Here is a 23,242-nt window from a genome sequence, read left to right as displayed (position 1 = left end):
ACTTTCTGATGTAATCTCTGAATTAGCTTCTGTTTTATGGGGTTACGATTTAGCATAAGAAATCCTTGAATAGAACAGAGCTGGAAGGGACCTTGGAGGTCTTCTAGTCCAGCCCCCTGCTCAAGCAGGAGAACCTAGATCCTAGACCATATCAGACAAGTGACTGTCTAGCCCAGGGGTAGGCAACCTCGGCTCTTTTATGACTCATGGACTTCAACTCCCAGAATTCCTGAGTCTACCCCTGGTTCTAGCCGCTTCTTAAAAATCTCCAGTGATGGAGCGCCCACAATTTCTGGAGGCAAGCTGTTCCACTGGTTTAACTGTCCTCATTGTTAGGAAGTTTCTCCTTAATTCTAGGCTGCTTCTCTCCTTGATCAGTTTCCAACCATTATTTCTCGTCCTGCCCTCTGGTGCTTTGGAGATTAGTTTGACACACACACACCCTCTTCTTTACGGCAGCCCTTCAAATACTGGAAGACTGATATCGTGTCTCCCCTATCTCTTCTTTTCTTTAGACTAGCCCAGGGGTCAGCAACCTGAAACAGTGAAAGAGCCACTCGGAACCGGTTCCCTCAGAAAAGGAAAAACTGGGAGCCGCAAAAAAATGTGTGCACATGCGCGTACATGCGCGCATGTGCAGAACAGGCTTTGACTGAAGAGTGGAGCCAAGGCGAGATATGCACCTACCCTGCATATTTGAATTGATTGGTTGAACTTTTTTTAGTCCCACTTATTTTATTTTTATTTTTTTGGACTGCACATGGCAGAGGACTGGGAGCCGCAGGAGACGGCTGAAAGAGCCGCATGCGGCTCCGGAGCCGCGGGTTGCAGACCTGTGGACTAGCCAAACCCAAGTCCTGCAGCCGTTCTTCGTATGTTTTAGCCTCCAGGCCTTGGATCATCTTAGTTGCTTGTCAAAAGTCAAATTATATTGAGAAAAAGAATGCTACTTTATGGGTATAGTAAGGGTTTCGATTTTCGAGGACCTTTTAAACGAAAGCGTCGCTGAATTCTGTACAACATTTGACATAAAGCACTAGGCCAATCGGATTGGTTTTTGCATGTTTTTCTACCACACTTGTATACCTTAAAATATAAACTCCATGTTAATACATAAGATGAAGAAGTCATAATAATATTTTTTTATTATTATGGTCCCGGACCAGCAGTACAAATTAGAAGCATTAAAAAACGTGGTGCTTTTTTTAAAAGACAAGCTAGTATAATTACAGTTTGTGGTGGATTGTCAGTGGGCCATCAAATCTGCCAAATTTTGTAGACAATGTAACGAAATTTAGCTCACCTTCCAAGAGAGTATATCAAACTGATCCGAGAAGAGGAAAAATCAGTGTTTCCCAGGTATTTTATCAGATGAGGTCTTAGGAGATGGGTTCGTGTGTCCTTATAGAAGGTACGTTACAGCAGAGGTCCCCAACCTTTTGGGCACCGGGGCCCGGTTCCGTGGAGAGAGGGTTTTCCGTGGACCGGAGGGGGGCGTGGTTTTGTGTGCTGCCTGAATCCCGCAGATGGGGCTTTGCTTGTTTGTGGGGACCAGTTGCTGGCATGCCGCAGCCCAATACCGGTCCACGGACCGGGGGTTGGGGACCCCTGCATTAGAGCACGACATGAGTTGTAGTTTCCATGGCCCCTCACCCACAGGGACACAATCTGGGCTCGTGTGTTATTTTTTTATATCGCCCCTCCAAAAGATAAAGCAGCAACTTGAATTAATAATAGATGATGAAAAAAATTACAGATAATCCTCAATTTCCTTCCTTCCTTCCTTCCTTCCTTCCTTCCTTCCTTCTTTCTTTCTTTCTTTCTTTTTTCCTTTCTTTCCTTCCTTCTCTTTTTTCTTCCTTTTTCTTTCCATCCTTCCTTTTCTTCTTTCTTTCTTTCTTTCTTTCTTTCTTTCTTTCTTTCTTTCCTTTTTTCCTTCCTTCTCTTTCTATCTTCCTTCCTTCCTTCCTTTCTTTTTTTTCTTTATTTCCTTTCTTCTCTTTATTTCTTCCTTTCTTTTTCTTTCCTTCTCTCCTTCCTTCCTTTTTCTTCTTTCTTTCTTTCCTTCTTTTTTCCTTCCTTCCATTTCTTTCTTCTACCCTTCTTCTTTCTTTCTTTCTTTTCTTTTTTCCTTCCTTCTCTTTCTATCTTCCTTCCTTTCTTTTTTTTCTTTATTTCCTTTCTTCTCTTTATTTCTTCCTTTCTTTTTCTTTCCTTCTCTCCTTCCTTCCTTTTTCTTCTTTCTTTCTTTCCTTCTTTTTTCCTTCCTTCCATTTCTTTCTTCTACCCTTCTTCTTTCTTTCTTTCTTTCCTTCTTTTTTCCTTCCTTCCATTTCTTTCTTTCTATCCTTCCTTCCTTCCTTCCTTTCTTTCTTTGTCTCTTTCTTTTTCTTTCTTCTGCATCACATTGTTGGCTCATGTTCATCTTACGATCCACCAAGACGCCCAGGTAGTCCTCAACTTACGACCACAACTCAGCCCAAAATTTATTTTGCTAAGCAGAGAAATTTGTTAAGTGAGTTTGTGCCCTGTTTTATGACCTTCCTTGCCTCACGGGCCTGCAGTTGTTAAGTTAGTAACGGGGTTGTTAAGAGAATCTGGCTTCCTCCATTGACTTTGCTTGTCAGAAGGTCACAAAAGGGGATCGTGTGACCCCGTGCCAGTGTATCGGTCATAAAAGTGAGTCAGCTACCAAGTGTTTGAATTTGGGTCAGCTGATCCTGGGGAGGCTGCAATGGTCTTAAGTGTGAAAAACGATAAGTCCCTTTTTCCATGGCTGTTGTAACTTTGAATGGTCACTAAATGAATTGTTGTAAGTTGAGGACTACTTTCAGCGCCGTTGTAAGTTCAAACTGTCGCCAAAAGAAGCTGTTGTAAGTCAAGGACCACCTGTACATCCTGGTGTAAGAAAACCTACAGAATGATAGGGGAAGGGAGGGGGATTGTGGTCCTTCCAACTCAACCCTAATTTGTAAATTGCTGGAGAATCAAGTTGCAAACGCAAACAGAACGTGTCACTTTTCAAACGAAGACCAGATGCCTCTTTGCTGCAGAGGCTTCTTTTTTTCCGTTTTCTTTTTATTATTATTATTAAAAAGTTTTATAAAGTTACAATACAAACCCACCCCCAAACCACCCCCCTCCTCCACTTCCCAGAACTGAATAGAGGGTTACAAAAATAACAGTCAAAATCTAAATAACATTAACCAACTATATATGTAACCAAGTTCCTAATGCACTTTAACTCCCCTTTAACACGAACACAAACAAGATAAAAATAAACATAATAATAATAACATAAAAGCAAGATAATATATTATTAAACAATACTAATAATAAAAATAACAATGAAATATAATAAAAACTAATAAAAATACCATAAAAACATACTAATATTAATAATATCATTCTGTAGTTCATTCATAAGCTAGATGAAACTTTTTAGTCCCATATTTGTTCTGAATATAATCTATCCATCTTCTCCAGACCGAAATGTATCTTTCTTGTGAATGATCCTTCAGATAAGCAGAAATCTTAGCCATTTCTGCCAAATTTGACACCTTAAGTGTCCAATCTCCTATAGTAGGCAAACTATCTTTCTTCCAATATTGACCTACCAAGAGCCTTGCTGCTGTTATCAAATTCAACATCAAATTTCTTTCTTTAGTATCACAATCTATAACAATACCCAATAAAAACAATTGTGGAGAAAATTTTATCTTTCTCTTAAAAATCTTTTGACTATTCCACCAAATTTTAATCCAAAAAGCTTTTAACATTTCTACAAGTCCACCATATATGATAATAGGTAGCATCCAAACTACCACATCTCCAACATTTGGGCTGTAAGTTAGGATACATACAGGACAGTTTTTTTGGGACCCAAATGCCATCTATAAAACATTTTATAAAAGTTTTCTCACTGTCGAAAGCAAAGCATTTAGAGCCATCAAGAGGAAGTTTACGTTTGGCAGATGGTATTAACGATTCCAATCAGAGGAACAAAATCACCCCATGGAGGTCTGCTTCTTTTGGCGTTCTGAACGCCGGGAAGTTGTTTCACCGAATTTCTGAACTTAAAATGACTCAGGAAAGGCGCTTCATAAACGCAGCCCGCAGGAGGCCGAGGCCAAGAAAGAAATTGTTGTCGTCAGACGGCAGCAATTTGCATAATGTGCAGCTGAAAGAAAGCCCTGGATAGTCCTATTTTACAGCCCTCACAAAAGAAAAGAAATCTGTGCAGGGGGGAAAACGTCTCCGTGGGTAGTTTTTCTTGAACGAAGGTTGGCTTTATTAAAGGGAAGAAAAAGGTTTGGGAGACCTAAAAGCCAGTGGGAAAACATAGGAAGAACGGTTGCGGGAATTGGGTATGGCCAGTCTAGAGAAAAGAAGGACTTAGGGGGGACTTGACAGCAGACTTCCAGTATTTGAGGGGCTGCCACAAAGAAGAGGCGGTCAACTTATTTTCCAAAAGCACCAGAAGGCAGGACAAGAAACAGTGGGTGGAAACTAATCCAGGAGAGAAGCAACCTGGAATTAAGGAGAAACCTCCTAACAGTGAGGACAATTAACCAGTGGAACTGCTTGCCTCCAGAAGTTGTGGGTGCTCCATCACTGGAGGTTTTTGAGAAGTTTGGACAAAGGTACAAAGGGAGACCAGAGTGGAACATTCTATAATAAATTTTAGCAGGCCATGACCTTGTTTGTATTCTCATCCCAGTGAACCCAAGTAACATTGTCCTGCCTTCAGGTGTTTTGGAGAATAGGTTGACACCCCGATTTTCTTTGGGGCAGCCCCTTTAGACATTGAAACTTTGCGATCATGTTACCCGTAGTCACCCCTAAGCAGTTTTTGTTCTCTGCCCCTGCCTACTGCAATTTGTAAATTCATTTTGCAAAGATGCCAGTGAAGGAAGAAGCCCTGTTGTGTAACTAGATTTCTATTTAATTAACTCTGTATGTAGACCAACATTCTGGTAATCTTCATGTTCGGCAGGAAACTGGAAGAACTTATTTTGTACCGTGCAAAATGCAAATACTCAGGTCAATATTTTATGAAGAAGCTGCAGCAAAGAGTTTAGGAAAACATTTCCCGCTGGGCAAATACTTTTGGATTTTATTTACTCAAGGTTGGAATACAGTCTGAAAAAAAATAATTTAAAACCAGTAGTAATATTCCTTTAATTAAATATAATTGGAATGCAATATTAAGTTGTGGAGCCCAATAAAACTCAGGTGAAGCTATTACGTTAAAGTTGAAATATTAAATTGGTATTTTGATATGAGGCTCTTCTAGGAGTCATTAAATAGAGGAAAGAGAAAGAAAGAGAGAGAGAGAGAGAGAGAAAGAAAGAGAGAGAGAGAGAAAGAAAGAGAGAGAGAAAGAAAGAAAGAAAGAAAGAAAGAAAGAAAGAAAGAAAGAAAGAAAGAAAGAAAGAAAGAAAGAAAGAAAGAAAGAAAGAAAGAAGTGGGAGGGAGGGAAGGAAGGAGGGAGAGAAAAAGAGAAAGGAAGGAAGGAAGGAAGGAAGGAAGGAAGGAAGGAAGGAAGGAAGGACAGTAGCTCACTGGTGAGATAGGTGGCAAATAAATTTAACAAAATAAATAAATCTTGTTGCTGATTTCAGAATTGTTGTGAATAAGGCATCCAGCGAAGAAGCTGACAAGCTATAAAAGAGTTCAGTGCAATTGTTAAGTCAGTAACACCACTGTGAAGTGAATCTGGCTTCCCCCATTGATTTTGCTTGTCAGAAGGTCATAAAAGGGGATCACGCAACCCCGGGACACTGCGACCGTCATAAATATCTCAAGTCCGTTGCCAAGCATCTGGATTTTAATCATGTGACCATGGGGCATGCTGCAGTGGTCATAAGTGCGAGAAACAATCATAATGTTCTGTTCCAGCCTACGACCGACCCTGTTTGAATGTCAGGGACAACTCCTCTTTATAGTCAACAGGCTGGAAAAAACCCAACCAAATTTATTTACAAAGGAATCAAAAGTTCAAACAAGAGTTAAACCAAAAGTTCATTCAAACAAGAGTTAAACAGAAATAACAGACCAGGACTTTAGGAGAAGATCTTCAAACGGTTGCCTTCAGCATCCAGCACCTCCCACACCTTCCCCTTTTATCAGCAGTCCCAAGGCATGGCTTCTCATTGCCTTCTCCCAAGTTGCCTCATTGCCATCCTCTGTTCTGCTCTGCTGGATTGCCTCTGACTCCTAGCGTCCCTGAATAGATCCAGCTGTGAATCATCTACATCCAATACCTCGTACTCACACGGCTGAGTCTGAGGAGGAACATGATGGGAGGGGCCAGGCTGAGAGTCCTGCTGTGCATCAGAGCCTCCCTCTGATACCAAAGGCTCTCCAAACCCCTCCTCCTCCTCCTCTTCAGAATCATCAGACTCAGCTGCTGATATTACAGGCTGACGCTGAATCACAACACATAAGTCACATTTTTTCAGTGCTGTTGTAACTTTGAATGACCATTAAGTGAACTGTTGTAAGTTGAGGATTACCTTTATGTCTAAGATTGGATAAATCTTATTTCTGAGAAGACCGGTGTTGTACGAACGGGCTATTATCCTACTGAAGCAGGGGTAGGTAACCTTTTATGACTCATGGACTTCAACTCCCAGAATTCCTGAGCCAGCCAGGCTGAGGGGAAAGGGAGAGGTTTCCAAGCTGAAGTCCACGAGTCATAAAAGAGCCAAGGTTGCCTACCCCTATACTACAGTGACAAAGGCTTTCCCAATTTCCATGGACAAGAGACTCACAAATTAACCACGTCTGTCTGTGGCAGAGACAACCAAACGTATTTAATTTTCCCTGGCAGTTACCACTCAGTTTCTCACACAATTCACAGCAAAGTCATTGTCCCTTCTGAGGCACATGTCTAAAATTCAGCATTGGTTCTGAGCTTTAGGTTTAACGTTCCTCTACTGTTGACGACAATTCTCTATCCTTTTTATTATTATTATTATTATTATTTTGTAGAAACGATGGCGTCCTTTGCTATATATGTCTTGACAAGCCTTCCTTTTTTCTTTTCTTTTTCCAGAATTGCCCTACGGCTGGGAGAAAATTGACGATCCCATTTATGGCACTTATTATGTGGAGTAAGTTTTTCGAAACCATTATTAATTGCCTGCTCATCTCGTATCAACTGCGGATCAGGTCCTGTGTGCTATTTCAGGTCAAAAAGAAAGCAGCTCAATGTGGGTTTTGTTGTCCCTGGACACTTTAAGGTATAAGAGAAAATAGAGGGCCCAATCTGAAAAAATGGGGGGAAAATTGTAGAGGTAGTCCTTGACTTACAACAATAACAGAGCCCCGTTTTTTTCTTGCTAAGTTAGATAGTTCTTCACCATCTTGTTTTGCCCCGTTTTATAACCTTTTCTTGGCACAGTTGTTAAGTGAATTACTGCAATTGTTCACACGGTGGTTAAGTCAATCTGGTTTCCTCCGTGACTTTGCTTGTTGGAAGTTGAACACGTGACCCCCGGGACTTTGCAACCGTCGCAAATATCTTGAGTCAGTTGCCAAGCCTATGAATTTTGATCACTGTGGGGAGGCCGCACCATGGTTTCAAGTGAACCAGGTTTCCCACTGACTTTGCTTGTCAGAAGTTAACCAAAGATCAGTGATCCCCAACCTTTGCGACCTGACAGCCCAGCTGGGACGGAGGAAAGGGGAGTCAGGCTGTGTGAGCAGCAGGCTGGTGCACGCAGTTCGGTTTGCGCAGGCAGTGGGCCAGAGCACACACATGCATGCACAGCTCAACTTGCACAAGCTGAGCTTCACTCCCATGTGCATGCACACCAGCCCTCCACTCGCACAACTTAAGTTCTGTGCGCGTACATGCACGCTGATCCGCCACTCATGCAGCCCTTTTCTGAATAGGCCAGGGGGTCCTCAAGCTTGGCCACTTAAGACTTGTGGACTTCAACTCCCAGAATTCCCCAGCCAGATGGGGAATTCTGGGAGTTGAAGTTCACAAGTGTTAAAGTGGCCAAGTTTGAGGACCCCTGGAATAGGCCGTAATGGCCCTGGAATTGGGGACCCCTGCCAAAGGTGATCACATGACCGGACACTGTAATGGTCATAAATACATGCCAGTTAAGTGTGAAAAATGGTCCAAAGTCACTTTTTTCAGGGCTGAAACGGCCACTAAATGAATGGTTGCAAGTCAAGGACTACCTGTGACCCTCGTTTCAAGCGTGTTTTCCACTGAAAAAAGTTCCCTAGTTTTATTCTCTCGTTGTCCCATCTTATTTATTTCTTTATGCGATATGGTCACCCAACTCAAAACGCTGGGGCTCCAGGCAGTAAACGAAATTTCCCATCATCCCTTCCCCAAAATCCAAGTGACAAGCCATCCCTTTCTGAAGTGAAAGCAAAGAAGACCGTTCCAGAGGACAGGAGCTTCAACTAGTCTTCTGAGCCCCATCGGTAGTGTTGCTTCAAGGAGGGGTCCCCAAGAATTCCCACCCTATTAGAGCACATGGGATGGGCAGGTACCACTGGAGGCCAAGCGTTCTTGCCAATACCCCAATCCTGTGCCATGTAGACCTTGAATGAAGGATTATCAGCATCTGTTGTCTTCTCGTGCAGCGGTCTCCAAACGTGGCCACTCTGGACTTCAACTCTCAGAACTGGAGTTGAAGTCTTCAAGTTGCCAAGTCTCCATCCTTGGCAACGTCAAGACTTACGGAACTTCAACTCCCAGAATTCCTCAGCCAGCCATGGGAGTTCCAAAGGTGTTTTCTCAAAAGGCAACTGGACTTTGTTTTTCCTTGAAGACGTTGTACTTCTCGTCCAAGTTCTGATCTGAAGAAACTCCTTCGGTGAGAAGCGAAACGTCCTCAAGGAAAAGCAAAGCCCAGTTGTTTTTCGGGGGGGAGGGGGAAGCACCTTTGGGACAACCACAACCTGGATGACTGAGAATCTCCATAGATAAATTCTGGGAGTTGAAGTCCACAAATTGCAAACAGTAAAGTTGGACAAATTGTTGAACCTTGTTCTAATGCGTGAAGACTAGAACAGTCATAGCATCCAATTGGAGAAATACCCATCCTAGAAAAGGCATGTATTTTTTCCTAAGAAACCAGCATGGGGGTGTTTTTCAGGTCCCTGGGAGTTGAATTTGAGATGATTACCTTATTTCTGCATAGAGACGTGTTATACAAATGGGCTGTTTGTCTTTCTAAAGTGAATTTAAAGGACTGTTATTGTGCTAAGTGTTTTGTCTCATTTCATGTATTATTTTTCTGCACACATTCTCGTCTTTCTTTGTAATTTTGTTAAGTTTTTTTTAAAAAAAAATTCTTGTGGAAACATGCCTGTTGAAAGGCAAGAGAACCCTGAGGAGATTTTTGCACCTGTTGTAAGAAGTTACCAGAAGTTGGATCTCCTAATACATCTGTCCCCATGTTTTTCTTCAAATCGTAGACAGAAAAGCACTCACATCTAAATCAGCAGTCTCTAAACTGAGCGACTTTAAGACTTGTGGGCTTCAACTTCCAGAATTCCTCAAACCAGCCATGCTGGGAACGGAGGTCCACAAGTCTTACCAAGTTTCGACTTACCACGTCCTACAAGGAAATTTAACACAGTGTTCAGTCTTTTAAATGAATGCGGCAGATTTGAAAACATCTTTGCAAAATAATGCTTTTTTTTCCAGTGCAAATCTGGAAAATGCTCACATTTTGCTCCCTTCCCCCGCCCTAAAAAAAAATAATTTAAGTGTCATTTGGCAGCATGATTTCAGCCATCAGAAACCACCTCCAGATAAGTGAAGCAGAAAAACAAAATCGTGAAAATGAAATAAGTGAAAAGGAGCAAAAGGGGTGAGAATTGTTAATGCAACTCTGGGTTAAGATAACTTCTTTCGCGGGACTAAACCTACTTTACAATCCCACTATATACACTTAAGAAGTCATCGTTAGTCTCAAGAGAAGCATGACGTGGTCACTTTTATCGTACAGTGAGATTGAAAACAGGTAGGTTGGGAAGGAAAATGAGCAGCTCACGTTATCCAAAGATTTTCTGATCTTACAAAAGTGACAGTGAAATCAAAGGGGTAGATGAATACCCTCTAGAATTCCAGATGGTGGTCACATATGTTTATTCTTTTTTCTGTTGATAAAAAAATTCCTTGCATACAATATGGAATGGAATGGAATGGAATGGAATGGAATGGAATGGAATAGAATAGAATAGAATAGAATAGAATAGAATAGAATAGAATAGAATAGAATAGAATAGAATAGAATAGAATAGAATAGAATAGAATAGAATAGAATAGAATAGAATAGAATAGAATGAATGGAATGGAGCCTTGGTGGAGCAGTGGGCTAATGCCTCCTTAAGTAACACCCAGCTGCCTGCAATTAGTGCAGGTTCGCGTCCCACCAGGCTCAAGGTTGACTCAGCCTTCCATCCTTCCAAGGTAGGTAAAATGAGGACCCAGATTGTTGGGGGCAATTAAGCTGACTTTGTAATAATGCCGCTTGGGGGGGGGGGGCAAAAGCCCTAATAAGCAGGCATATACATAGAATGAAGGCTACTGTTAAGCTTGTAAGCCGCCCTGAGTCTTCGGAGAAGGGCGGGATATAAATGGGATTAAAATAAAATAAATAAAATAAATGGAATGGAATGGAATGGAATGGAATGGAATGGAATGGAATGGAATAGAATAGAATAGAATAGAATAGAATAGAATAGAATAGAATAGAATAGAATAGAATGGAATGGAATGGAATGGAATGGAATGGAATGGAATGGAATGGAATGGAATGGAATGGAATGGAATGGAATGGAATGGAATGGAATGGAATGGAATGGAATAGAATAATAACTTTATTGTCACTTTGAATGTAGACTAATCGACATACATTAAAATAAAATTTTGTTGCATACAGCTCTCAAAGGGTGACCACCTCTGATACCCTACATAAATATGACAAAAATAAATAAATAAATACCTTAACCCTAACCTTACCTTAAAGAATCTTTGTTTGAGTACCAGAGCATCGGCACTAACACAATCAAAGCTAAAAAGTGAGTTCCCCTCCCCTGAACACATAGTATCAAAGCATAATTCCCTCCCTCAATTAACAGTCATAAATCACATTCTCCAATTAGCTTGAAATGCTCTGTACTCTTCTCTGTACTCTTTCCAGAGCCTCAACATCTTTTTAAAATTGTGCTGAACAGAACTGGATGCAGTATTCCAAGTGTGGCCTTACCAAGGCATTGTAAAGCGGTACTTGAACTTGATGTGGTCTTAATTCTATCCCTCTGTTAATGCAGCCTAGGATTGCATTGGCTTTTTTGGCTGCTGCCACACACCGCTGGCTCATATTTAAGTGATTATCCACGAGAACTCCAAGATCAGTGGTGGAATTCAAATATGTGGACAACTGGTTCTCTGTGTGGATGCCACTTCTGGAGGTCCATTCTGGGCCTGGGCAACAAAAAATTAGCTACCGGTTCTGCCCGAACTGGTGCGAACTGGCTGAATCCCACCACTGTCCAAGATCCCTCTTGGAATCCTATTTTATTTCTATGCAAGGGATGAAAAATAGAAGGTAAAAAAAAATCTTTTCAAGATTCAGAATACAAGCAAAGCGTAAAATCTTCAGAAATATTAGACAGATGTCAGGCACGGGAGCAGACAATGACAATGGGTAGAGAGATTTGGAAAAGACATGTTTTGTATTTGGTTATGGTTTTCTGTTAATCTGCCTCTTTTTTATTTTCTTTTCTTTCTTTTTTTTGGTCTGCAGTTTGTGGATATCACTTGGATTTTTCCAAAGCCACAATCTGTCTGTGGTCTAAAATTCTGTACGGAGCACAAATGCCTAAGCATGAAATGTATTGATTTATTTTGCTCTTTGAAATTTGATAAGAAATATTTTCAAGGGAAAGATTGAGGTAAAAGCCATTCCCGATAGCAAACAAAATATAATGCTAGTAGTCCTCAACGCATGGCCAAAAGTTCTGTTATTAAGTGAAACATTTGTTCAGTACGTTTTGCCCCATTTTACAACATTTCTTGCCTCGGTTGTTAAATGAATCATCGTAGTTGATAAGTTAGCAACCCGGTTATTAAGTGAATCTGGCTTCTCTATTGACTCAGAAGGCCTTGGGACACAGCAACAGCCATAAGTACAAGTCAGTTGCCAAGCATCTGAATTTTGATCACGTGATCATGGGGGGGCGGGGTACCACAAAGGTCATAAGTGGGACAAACAGTCGCAAGTCACTTTGATCACTGCCATTGTAACTTTGAACGGTCACTAAGTGAACTGTTGTAAATTGAGGACTGCCAGTATTCCCTGGGATTACAACCCGATTGTTATTTCCAATATTTTAGTTTTCTTTTTTGGAAAAAAAAATAAATAAATTAAAGAACTGACCTGTTATTGGTACCAAGTCTTTCCCTCGCTACAGGTGACTAAGCAACTCTTGAGAATTTTGGGGAAGCAACTAGGCACCGTGTGTGTGTGTGTGTGTGTATTTGTTGTTGGCATATTTCTAACCAAGCTAAGTATACAACAGCTTCTTTCAAAGCCGCCAGATGCCTACTGGATAGCAACAGCAGTTCTCTTCTCTGTAGTCTTTTTTTTTGCCACTCAGTTCTAGTTTTTTCTAAGGTTTACTTGAGGTCTCCATCCTGCAACTTGCATTTCCACACTTGGCTGTTGATGCTCCATGTGTAGGAGAAGGAATGGGAAAACCTGGGGTGGAGTTACAAGAGGGATCAGCCTAGAATCCCTTCATAGCCACCAGGGAACTAAGTGCAATCCCCCTTGAATTCTGTTGAACCTTATCTAACTCCCATCAGTTGCCAGCCCGTAGCTGAGCAGATTCCTGTACATAGGCTTTCAGCAATGGAGTACTTTAATGGAACCTTCACACGTGAACCTTTCGCCCCTGATACCTGAGATCTTTTTCTAGCTCCTTTCACATAATTGACACGTAATTCCTTTTGACACACAGTTAAGGCGTAAAAGGTGCCACCCTGTGAGTTAAAGTCATTTCTGTCACTTGGGTCATGATGTCATGACACGATGACGTGACCGACGCGAGCAGATCTTTCTCAGCCTTTGCGTCGATGACATCACCCCTCCTTTAATTGGCCCAGAAAGTAGGTCTTTTCCTTGAGATCCGGTCAATTCAGGTTTCACGAGGCAGTTCTTGAAAAAAGGATCACTCCAGTTGACCATGGGTTTCTTTATATTTTCAGCCACATAAATAGGAGGACCCAATTTGAAAATCCTGTTTTGGAAGCCAAAAGGAAGTTACAACAGCGTACCATGCCCAACGCAGAACTTGGAATCAAGCGTATGCCAGCCCAAAGTTTCAGAGGTACACCATCACCTCAGTGTACACATGCCAGACGGGACCAAGTCTATGAAGTTTTGTGTGATATCTGTAACGGTGTTTTGAATATGTGAATATAAGAAACCTCTATTATTATTTTTTCCCTCCCCAAAAAGATTGAAAGATTTTTGGCTAATGGAACACGGTTCCTAAAATTCCAAAAGCAGTAGGAATGGAGTAAAAGTACAGGTTTAAATATTTTTCTTAAATGTCGCCATGGTAAGCCTTTCTAACTCAAACATGGGGGAAAACTCTTCTCTGGTCTCTTTAAAAACAAAGCTATAACTGGCTGTAAAATTTGGTTTTTCTAGGCAGAAGCAGAAAGATCTAACTCGAAATAATAGTAATAGGGTCATCCGGATGAAACTGGAGAAGGACGGTTGAGTTCCAGGGGGAGCACAAGCCATCTTAGGAGGCAAAAATCACAAAATGTAGTGAACGTGGTTCACCAAAACTACACTGTCTTTTTTAGCAAATAAGTGGGAGAGAGTGACTTCCAATGGGTAGATAGCAACAGCACTTATATACCGCTTCATAGTGCTTTACAGCACTTTCTAAGTGGTTTACAGGGGGCCCCCCAACAGTCTGGGTCCTCATTTTACTGACCTCAGAAGGATAGAAGGCTGAATCAACCTTGAGCCGGTGAGAATCGAACTGCTGGCAGTGGGCAGAATTAGCCTGCAATGCTGCATTTTAACCACTCTGCCACCAGGGACCTTGGATGATCTCAGTTGGTTCTTTGGATCCTGTTCTCCTCCGTACACAACTGATACTAAATTGTGTACGTTCTCTTTTCCTTTACTTGAAACCATGGAGGATGAGATAAAGAAGGACCAAGACGGACACATGAAAAAGGGGGTTCATTCATTCTTTCCAAACTCCAGTCGTCCACAAGAGGGACCCTGATCTGAGGACCAAGAGCAGCCTTAAGGATGTTTATTTATTTGTTTTAGACCAGGGGTCCCCAATCCCCGGTTTGTGGACCGGTACAAGCTTGCCAGCCACTGGTCCACACAAACAAACAAAAGCTGCATCTGCAGGATGGAAGCAGCACACAAAACCACGCCCCTTCCAGTCCACAGAAAAAAACTCTCTCCACATAACCGGTCCCTGGTGCCCAAAGGTTTGGGGACCTCTATTTTAGAGGACCTAAGAAAAAAAGGGTGGTCCCCCCCCCTTCTTCTAGCCCTTGTCCTAGTTCTGATCAAATGTTTGATCTATACAAATCGTAGCAACCACGTGGCACTTTGGTAAAAGGCACCTCCGTTTACCTGCCCTTGGTTATTTGAAAAGAGCTGCAGAGATAATAGCAATAGCACTTAGACTTATATACCACTCCTTAGCGCTTTATAGCCCTCCCTGAGCAGTTTACAACCTCAGCATATGCCCCCCCGCCGCAACAATCCTATGTCCTCCTGTTATTGTCCTTGGAAGGATGGAAGGCTGACTCCCCCTTTAGCTGGTCCGGATTGAACGCCAGGCTGTTGGCAGAATTAGCCTACGATGCTGTATTCTAATCACTGTGCCACCACAGCTCTAGAGATACACGTAGAGTCTCCTGGAAGAGTTTTTCCCGTGGGTTAATTCCACAGTAAATGGACCACAGTAGCAGTGGATGAAAAAGCTAAGGAGACACAGATCTGCTTGGCATTTAAGTGGGAAGCCATCAAAGCACAGCAAACGGCGAACCTACAATAAGAAGGCAATGAGCAAACATGGATACAAACATTGGGGTGAACGTGTGTCGACCAGGAGTTGAGCTCCATTCAGGGAACTCTTTTCCTTTTTTTTTTAACTTCACACTTTGAGCTTAAGTTGAGAGAGAGAGAGAGACTTTCTCGCAGGACTTTTATCTTTCCTTGCCAGCCTGCGCGAGATGACGTGATGCTCTCTTTGGCGGGAAAAATGAAGGATGCGTATGTTGGTGATGACTAGGTTAATGCACGCAATGGAACAGGGTGATTGAACGGTCTGTATTGGTGCAGGGATTAAGTATTGACCTAAGACTCTATGCAAAGAATGAGGCATCTTCTCCTTTATATCAGTAGACAACGCCTCATCAACCTTACCTAGGCCCAAACTCGTTCACCCGCGCCTTGCTCCTAAGAGGTCTCGTAGTGTGAGCGACCTATCTCAATATCGGCGGGACATTGCTGGAATGTACAGGCTGTATGGTACGTCCGAGTGCTGCTGTTTACCTGGGCTGCACTTTTATCAAAAGTAGTGTGTTGAATTCTTTTCACCCCACCCCAAAACCGAAAAACAAAAAAAAGAAAACCAAGCTTTTATTTTTCACCACTTCCCTTGATCTGATCACAATGGTTTCTCAGCCGAGGCTTAACGATTTGCCGCGCTTTCAAGGGATCCACTGTGACAGTGGATTCTGGATGATTGAACCGGCCAGAGACTAAAACTCACACTTGCGGGGATGAAAACACAAAAATCTCAACGTCTGCATGCGGTTTTTACCCCTCCCCCCTTCTGTGTGATTGAGAAGCCCGTATTCCAATTGTTTTGCAAAGCTAGTTTGATTAAACTGAGAAGTAACCATTTACCCACCCACCTCTGGCCAATTTCTCACCTTTCCAAAAGTCCCAACTCTGAATAAACAGAGATATTCATTAAGAGTCCAAAAGGAAGGCTACTTTAGACAAAGGAATCCTTCCCTTGATGGTTTTAGCTTTCCGTAGAAATAATAATAATAATAACAGCTCACTAATATTCTTGGTTCTCTCCAAATGCTTGCACTTTTTACTTTGCTTCGACTTGTACAATCGCGACTTTGTCCCTGCTGCTACTGCTTTTGCTGCACTGCGCGCAACCCAGCTCTTTCGTCCGCGTGTGTCTTGTGTGGCGCGCGAGTGCGCAACCCCGGGGCAACCCCAGCATCTCATGTCTTTGCCTTTGTGTTGTTGACCCATGTAGAGAAACCCCCCTTCACCCGGGATGCCTCACAGCTGAAAGGCAACTTCCTCAGCACAACTCTGAAGAAAAGCAATATGGGCTTTGGGTTCACCATCATCGGTGGGGATGAGCCCGACGAATTCCTCCAGGTCAAGAGCGTCATCCCGGACGGGCCGGCGGCACAAGACGGCAAGATGGAAACCGGTAAGCCTGTGATGGGAGTATTTATTTATTTAGCTTCTTAGGGCATCTGCAGAGGTCAAGCAACCCCTGATAGGCAAATTTAGTCTGAACAAAGCACCAGCAAATAGACAGACAGACAGATGTAGATAGATAGAGAGAGAGAGAGAGAGAGACAGACAGACAGACAGACAGACAGACAGACAGACACACAGACACACAGACACACAGACAGACACGCAGACACACAGACACACAGACAGACAGATGTAGGTAGGTAGACAGATATGATCTAGATAGATAGATAGATAGATAGATAGATAGATAGATAGATAGATAGATAGATAGATAGATAGATAGATAGATAGATAGACAGATGTAGATAGATAGACAGATGTAGATAGATAGATAGACAGACAGATGTAGATAGATAGACAGATGTAGATAGATAGATAGATAGATAGATAGATAGATAGATAGATAGATAGATAGATAGATAGATAGACAGAGATAGATAGATAGATAGATAGATAGATAGATAGATAGATAGATAGATAGATAGATAGACAGATGTAGATAGATAGATAGATAGATAGATAGATAGATAGATAGATAGATAGATAGATAGATAGATAGACAGAGATAGATAGATAGATAGATAGATAGATAGATAGATAGATAGATAGATAGATAGACAGACAGATGTAGATAGATAGATAGATAGATAGATAGATAGATAGATAGATAGATAGATGTAGATAGATAGATAGATAGATAGATACACAGATGTAGATAGACAGACAGATGTAGACAGATAGACAGATGTAGATAGATAGATAGATAGATAGATAGATAGATAGATAGATAGATAGATAGATAGATAGATAGAATATTGGATGGATGGATGGATTGATAAAATAGATAGATAAGATACAGATATAGATGATATAGGTGATTAATATATACGATAAATTAGATATAATGAATAAATAATAGAGAGATAAATAGCTGGGGATAATAGCTGGGCTGAGAGACAAACTGGTAAGAGGTGGATGTAGAGACATCAATCAGAAATAAGCTAAGACAGATAGTCCTTGATTTACAGCAGTTCATTTAGTGATCATTCAAAGAGCTAACAGCACTGGAAAAATGTGATTTATGACCATTTTTTCACACTTACGACCATTGTAGCATCCCCAAGATCATAAAATTCAGTTGAGGATTACCCGTAATTGCAATTTTATTTCTTTAAATTATACCTACAGTTTAATATTTCATTCTCAAAGTTCGTTTGTTGCCCCAGAAGGATTCAGTATTATTGGCTGAACAAAATCTGTATTAGCATCTCATTATTATTATTATTATTATTATTATTATTATTATTATTATTATTATTATTATTATTATTATTGAGATTTAATTAATTGATATCCATTATTCATCCTTATTTCCTCTAAAGAGTTGGTCTGTATATCAGGATCTTTTAATCTTTTCCTTTGCCTCAGACGATGCCGTGTATTTCTACTGGTTCATATATATCACAATTCTATAGTCATTTTTATCTTGTTATAGATGTACTACAATTCTTATATTTCTAAAAGGAAGTTTCAGAACCATGCTTTCAGCTTTTATTAATATTGTATTATTTGGAGAATTGAACTCCCTTGTCCTTTTTCTGTAATTCTTTTTGTTGCTGTCTTATTCAACTTTAATTTTCATTCAGTCTGAATTCTCTGCAATGCCAGAATAATGCCAGGATCTTCCCATTTATATTAAGCAAAACCTTGATATGAACTTCTTCCTTGTACTTCAGAGTTATTGAATTTAAATCCCTAGATGGTTGCAGTTTTATTGCACTGTCTTCTGAGCTTCGCCTGCCTTTCTTTCTGAACCGAGGCAAGGCTCGTATTTTCTACACGCTGTTGAAAACTTCAGATAAGCCTCGGGTGGAAATAAGACGTTCAAATATTGCAGCACTCGTGATTTTCTAGGTTCGTGAGAAAACTAATTAATGTGAACCAAGAGTGAAATATTATAAACAGAGCCACTGGCTTCACTTTGAATTTTGCCAAAGAAGTCAGCTTTAGATAAATGCTATATGTAGTGCTCCATCAAAATTCATGCTTATGGAGATAGATAGATAGATAGATAGATAGATAGATAGATAGATAGATAGATAGATAGATAGATAGATAGATAGACAGACAGACAGACAGACAGACAGACAGACAGACAGACAGACACAGACAGACAGACAGATATAGAAATAGATAGAGATAGAGATAGATAGATAAATAGATAGATAGATAGATAGATAGATAGATAGATAGATAGATAGATAGACAGATATAGAAATAGATAGAGATAGATAGATAGATAGATAGATAGATAGATAGATAGATAGATAGATAGATAGAGATAGACAGATAGAAATAGAGATAGATAGATAGATAGATAGATAGATAGATAGATAGATAGATAGATAGATAGATGATAGATAGATAGACAGACAGACAGACAGACAGTCAGACATAGAGATAGAGATAGATAGATAGAAACAGACAGACAGATAGATAGACAGATAGAAATAGATAGATAGTTAGATAGAGAGAGACAGACAGACAGACAGACAGAAAGACAGAGATAGAAAGAGAGAGAGAGAGAGAAACAGACAGAAGAGAGAGAGAGAGAGAGAAATAGAAAGAGATAGAGATAGATAGATAGATAGATAGACAGACAGACAGACAGATAGACAAAGATAGATAGATCGAAACAGACAGATAGATAGAAATAGAGATAGAGATAGATAGATGGAGAGAGAGAGATATATATATCCTTTACTTCTTGTATTGTTAATTTTCCTGCTGGTTTCTGTTCCCCTTCATTCTTTTGTCTTCCTCGAAATCGCACTTCAATTTATAAGCAGTCCTCGGCTTACGACCACAAATCGAGCCCACAGTTTATGTTGCCAAGTGAAACATTTTAAAGCGAGTTTTGCCCCTTTTTAACGACTTTTCTTCTCACCGTTGTTAAGTCAATCACTGCGGTCGTTAAGTTAGCAACACGGTTGTTAAGCAAACCTGGCTTCCGCATTGACTTTGCTTGTCAGAAGGTCACAAAAGCAGGTCACATGAAACCGCGCCCCTCCCCGGGATGCAGCGACCGTCATAAATGTGAACCAGCCACCAAGCGTTTGAATTTTCATCCCGTGACCGTGGGGGATGCTGCAATGGTCGTATGTGTGAAAATCGGTCCTCAGTCACTTTTTTCAGTGCCACGGACACTAAGTGAGCTGTCGTAAGTTGAGGACTACCTGCACGTTTTAGGCTGCATCAACAGAGGGGTGGCTTCATTCATCCCATTCTGGTCACCGTGATACAAAAAAAGAAAAAAACCAGCCCTGCTGAGGCCCTAGAAAGGATGCAAAGAAGAGCAACCGAGAGGATTAGGGAGGCTAAATCATAGAATGGATGGATAGGGTTAGGCAACCTTGGCCCTTTTATGACTTGTGGACTTCAACTCCCAGAATTCCTGAGCCAGCCACGCTGAGGGAAAAGGGAGAGGTTTCCAAGCTGAGCCATGCTGGCTCAGGAATTCTGGGAGTTGAAGTCCATGAGTCATAAAAGAGCCAAGGTTGCCTACCCCAGGGATAGGGGAACTAAGCTCGACCGGAAGATGGTTCCATAAATCCGGCATGCCCACAGAGAACGCCCTCCCCCTGGGGGCCACCAGTCAACATTCTTTGACCGGTGGCACCCTGAGGAGGCCCTCTCTGTGGGAGCGTACTGGGCGGAGGGAAGTTGACGCCGGCTGCAGGTGCTCCCCAAGGTATTCCGGACCCATGCCATGTAGGGCTTTGTAGGTCATTACCAACACCTTGAATCTCACCCGGAAGACAACTGGAAGCCAATGCAGCTCGCGGAGCAGAGGTGTAACATGGGAGTGTCAGGAAACTCCCAACACAACTCTCGCGGCTGCATTCTGTACCAGCTGGAGCCTCCGAGTGGTCTTCAAGGGTAGTCCCATGTAGAGAGCATTGCAGTAGTCCAGATGAGAGGTCACGAGGCATCATGTCTACCCTCGGTCTTCTCTTCCTTAACCTAAACAGGTCTGGTTCCTTTAGCTGTTCCACATCTGCTTTAGAAGAGCTTTCTGTTGTGATTCAGCGTCAGCCTGTAATACCAGCAGCTGAGTCTGATGATTCTGAAGAGGAGGGAGGAGGAGGGATTTGGAGAGCCTTTGGTATCAGAGGGAGGCTCTGATGCACTGCAGGACTCTCAGCCTGCCCCCTCCCATCATGTTCCTCCTCAGACTCAGCCGTGTGAGCACAAGGTATTGGATGTAGATGTTTCACAGCTGGATCTATTCAGGGATGCTAGGAGTCAGAGGCAATCCAGCAGAGCAGAACAGAGGAAGGCAATGAGGCAACTCGGGAGAAGGCAATGAGAAGCCACGCCTTGGGACTGCTAATAAAAGGGGAAGGTGTGGGAGGTGCTGGTTGCTGAAGGCAACCGTTTGAAGATCTTCTGCTAGAGTCCTGGTCTGTTATTCCTGTTTAACTCTTGCTTGAACTTTTAGTTTAACTCTTGTTTGAACTTTTGATTCCTTTGTAAATAAATTTGGTTGGGTTTTTCCAGCCTGTTGACTATAAAAAGGGGTTGTCCCTGGCATTCAAACAGGGCCGGTCCTAGGCTGGAACAGAACATTTTCATCCTATGTTTCGAATATTAGAAGAGTGCTATCATGTCACCCCTAGTCCTTCTCTTGGTTAGACTAGCCATCACTAGTTCCCTCAATCATTCACTGTGCCGTTTTGCCTTCAGACCCCTGATGATCTTGGTGGCTCTTCTCTGCCCTCAAGGGCAAGGGTGTCAAACTATATTGCGCCACGTGATGTATCGTGACATTTTTTTTTTGCCTTTGAGGAGCCGGGCATCTTGCCCATCAGCTGCCAGTTTGACACCCTTGCTCTAGGGCCTGAGCACCTAGAGGACCAGATCCGGACACCCTATTCCCAAATGTGGCCTTACCAGTGCAATATAAAGTGTTACTACCCCTTGCTGTGAATTTCATATTCATATGAGCCGTTCAACTTTTGCACCTATCCATCATTTGTGGAACACAGAGATAATCATTGTCCCATTCTTTTTTAGCAATACCCCCGAAGCCTGTGAGATTAAACATACATTATTGGGCAAACGTATATCGAACATTAACCAAGCTTCCATAACGTTGGCTGAATCCACTGAGGCCATTTGTCCAGGGATAAATCACTATCCAGCTACTGCCCAGGAGAACTAATTAATCACTCATTGTTAGCATTGCCTTCTCATTACTGAAGCAATAAAAGCCTGCCCTTTATATCAGCATGGGGATGTAGAAGCACGTGGGGGAAACAGCTCTAAAAGAGTAAAAATATGCCAACTTTACATTTTGCAATTACAAAAGAGCGAGGAACGATGTTGTTTTGTCTATATTCATGGCTTCCTTCACACCTTAGAGAATTTGCGCTGGTCCATCAGCTTATGCCATTTCGGGAAAAACTGAAATAAACTATGCGGCGCTGGAGTCATTCTTGTGTGACACAAAGAATAAATCCCGAGCTTAAGGCGTTGGAAAGTGAACTTAAAAAATAACATTCCCTCTTGTGATATGCAAGTCCTCCAGAGAGATCCCACAAAATCTAGCGCGAAGTGGGTGCAATGGGAGTATGTGTGGAAGTATTCCCTATCTGCTTTCCTAGCAAATGCCATGCATTTGCTGACCGCTTGCAAATTTACTGGGCTTTTAGGGCAAATCCAGCGACAGAGATTTAATGGAGAGTTTAGCCGTTCTTGGATGTAAATTAAGAAAATCTTAATGAAACTGCCATTTCACAGTTCCTCTGAAACTGTGAGGGTTAAGATTCAGGAGCACACCTTACCTTCCAGTTAAGAAGATTTATTGGTCACGCAGTGGCTCAGTGGGTTAGGACGCTGAGCTTGTTGATCAGAAGGTCGGCAGTTTAGCGGGTTGAATCCCGAGTGCCACGAAGCAGAGTGAGCGCCTGTTACTCGTCCCAGCTTCTGCCAACCTAGCAGTTTGAAAGCACGTAAAAATGCAAGTAGAAAAATAGGGACCGCTACGGTGGGAAGGTAACAGCATTCCGTGCGCCTTTGGTGTCTAGTCATGCCGGCCACCTGACCACGGAGACATCCTCGGACAAGCGCTGGCTCTTCGGCTTTGAAACGGAGATGAGCACCGGCCCCTAGAGTCAGAAACGACTAGCACGCATGTGCGGGGGAACCTTTACCTTTATCTATAAACAAGAATCTAGTCATCTAAGCACCAGCACTAAATTGGTGCTAGATAAGAGTTAACAGAATTCAAGAAGGGCCTGGACTTGCTTGTGGACATGTAAGGATTCTAGGCTGAGTTCTCTCTTGACTCCACTCCCATAGATAAACTCCAGGAGGAGGAGGAAACACACCCATAAAAAATTATAACTAATAGCTTTTGGTTTTCTGTTGACCAAGAGTGATAAAAAAAACCTAATCTGGAAGAGATAACGGGCCTGTCTTAACTTCTCATTTTATTCATTATTGATAAATTACATGGATTGTTTTACTTCATGAGCTACCCAGTGAGTGATAAATATATAAATGTTCTTGCATACAGAAATGACAGGTAATGAAGAATTGTGATACCATATGGAACTTAATAAGTTAGACCCGTCTTTTGAATTTGGTTAGTTAAATGTTTTAAAATTCCGGTTTTAATTAGTGGTGCC

The 23,242-nt window shown here is 41.8% G+C and overlaps 1 protein-coding gene across 1 annotated transcript in view; it reads left to right on the top strand.

Annotated features, from left to right (window-relative positions):
• Positions 1-23,242, top strand: part of MAGI2 (membrane associated guanylate kinase, WW and PDZ domain containing 2) — a gene marked incomplete at its 5' end in the record, with an annotated part of 504,420 nt that overhangs the window by 385,451 nt on the left and 95,727 nt on the right. The window contains 3 exons of the mRNA XM_083366234.1: positions 7,061-7,118; positions 13,253-13,374; positions 16,315-16,497. Of these exons, the coding sequence (XP_083222360.1) occupies positions 7,061-7,118; positions 13,253-13,374; positions 16,315-16,497 (363 nt within the window). The remainder of the gene's footprint in view (positions 1-7,060; positions 7,119-13,252; positions 13,375-16,314; positions 16,498-23,242) is intronic.

The sequence above is a fragment of the Vipera ursinii genome (genome assembly GCF_947247035.1).
Source record: "Vipera ursinii genome assembly, chromosome: 6".
Classification (NCBI taxonomy): Eukaryota; Metazoa; Chordata; class Lepidosauria; order Squamata; family Viperidae; genus Vipera; species Vipera ursinii.
Note: the sequence above shows the minus strand (reverse complement) of the source record. Positions and strands in the feature narration are given on the sequence as shown.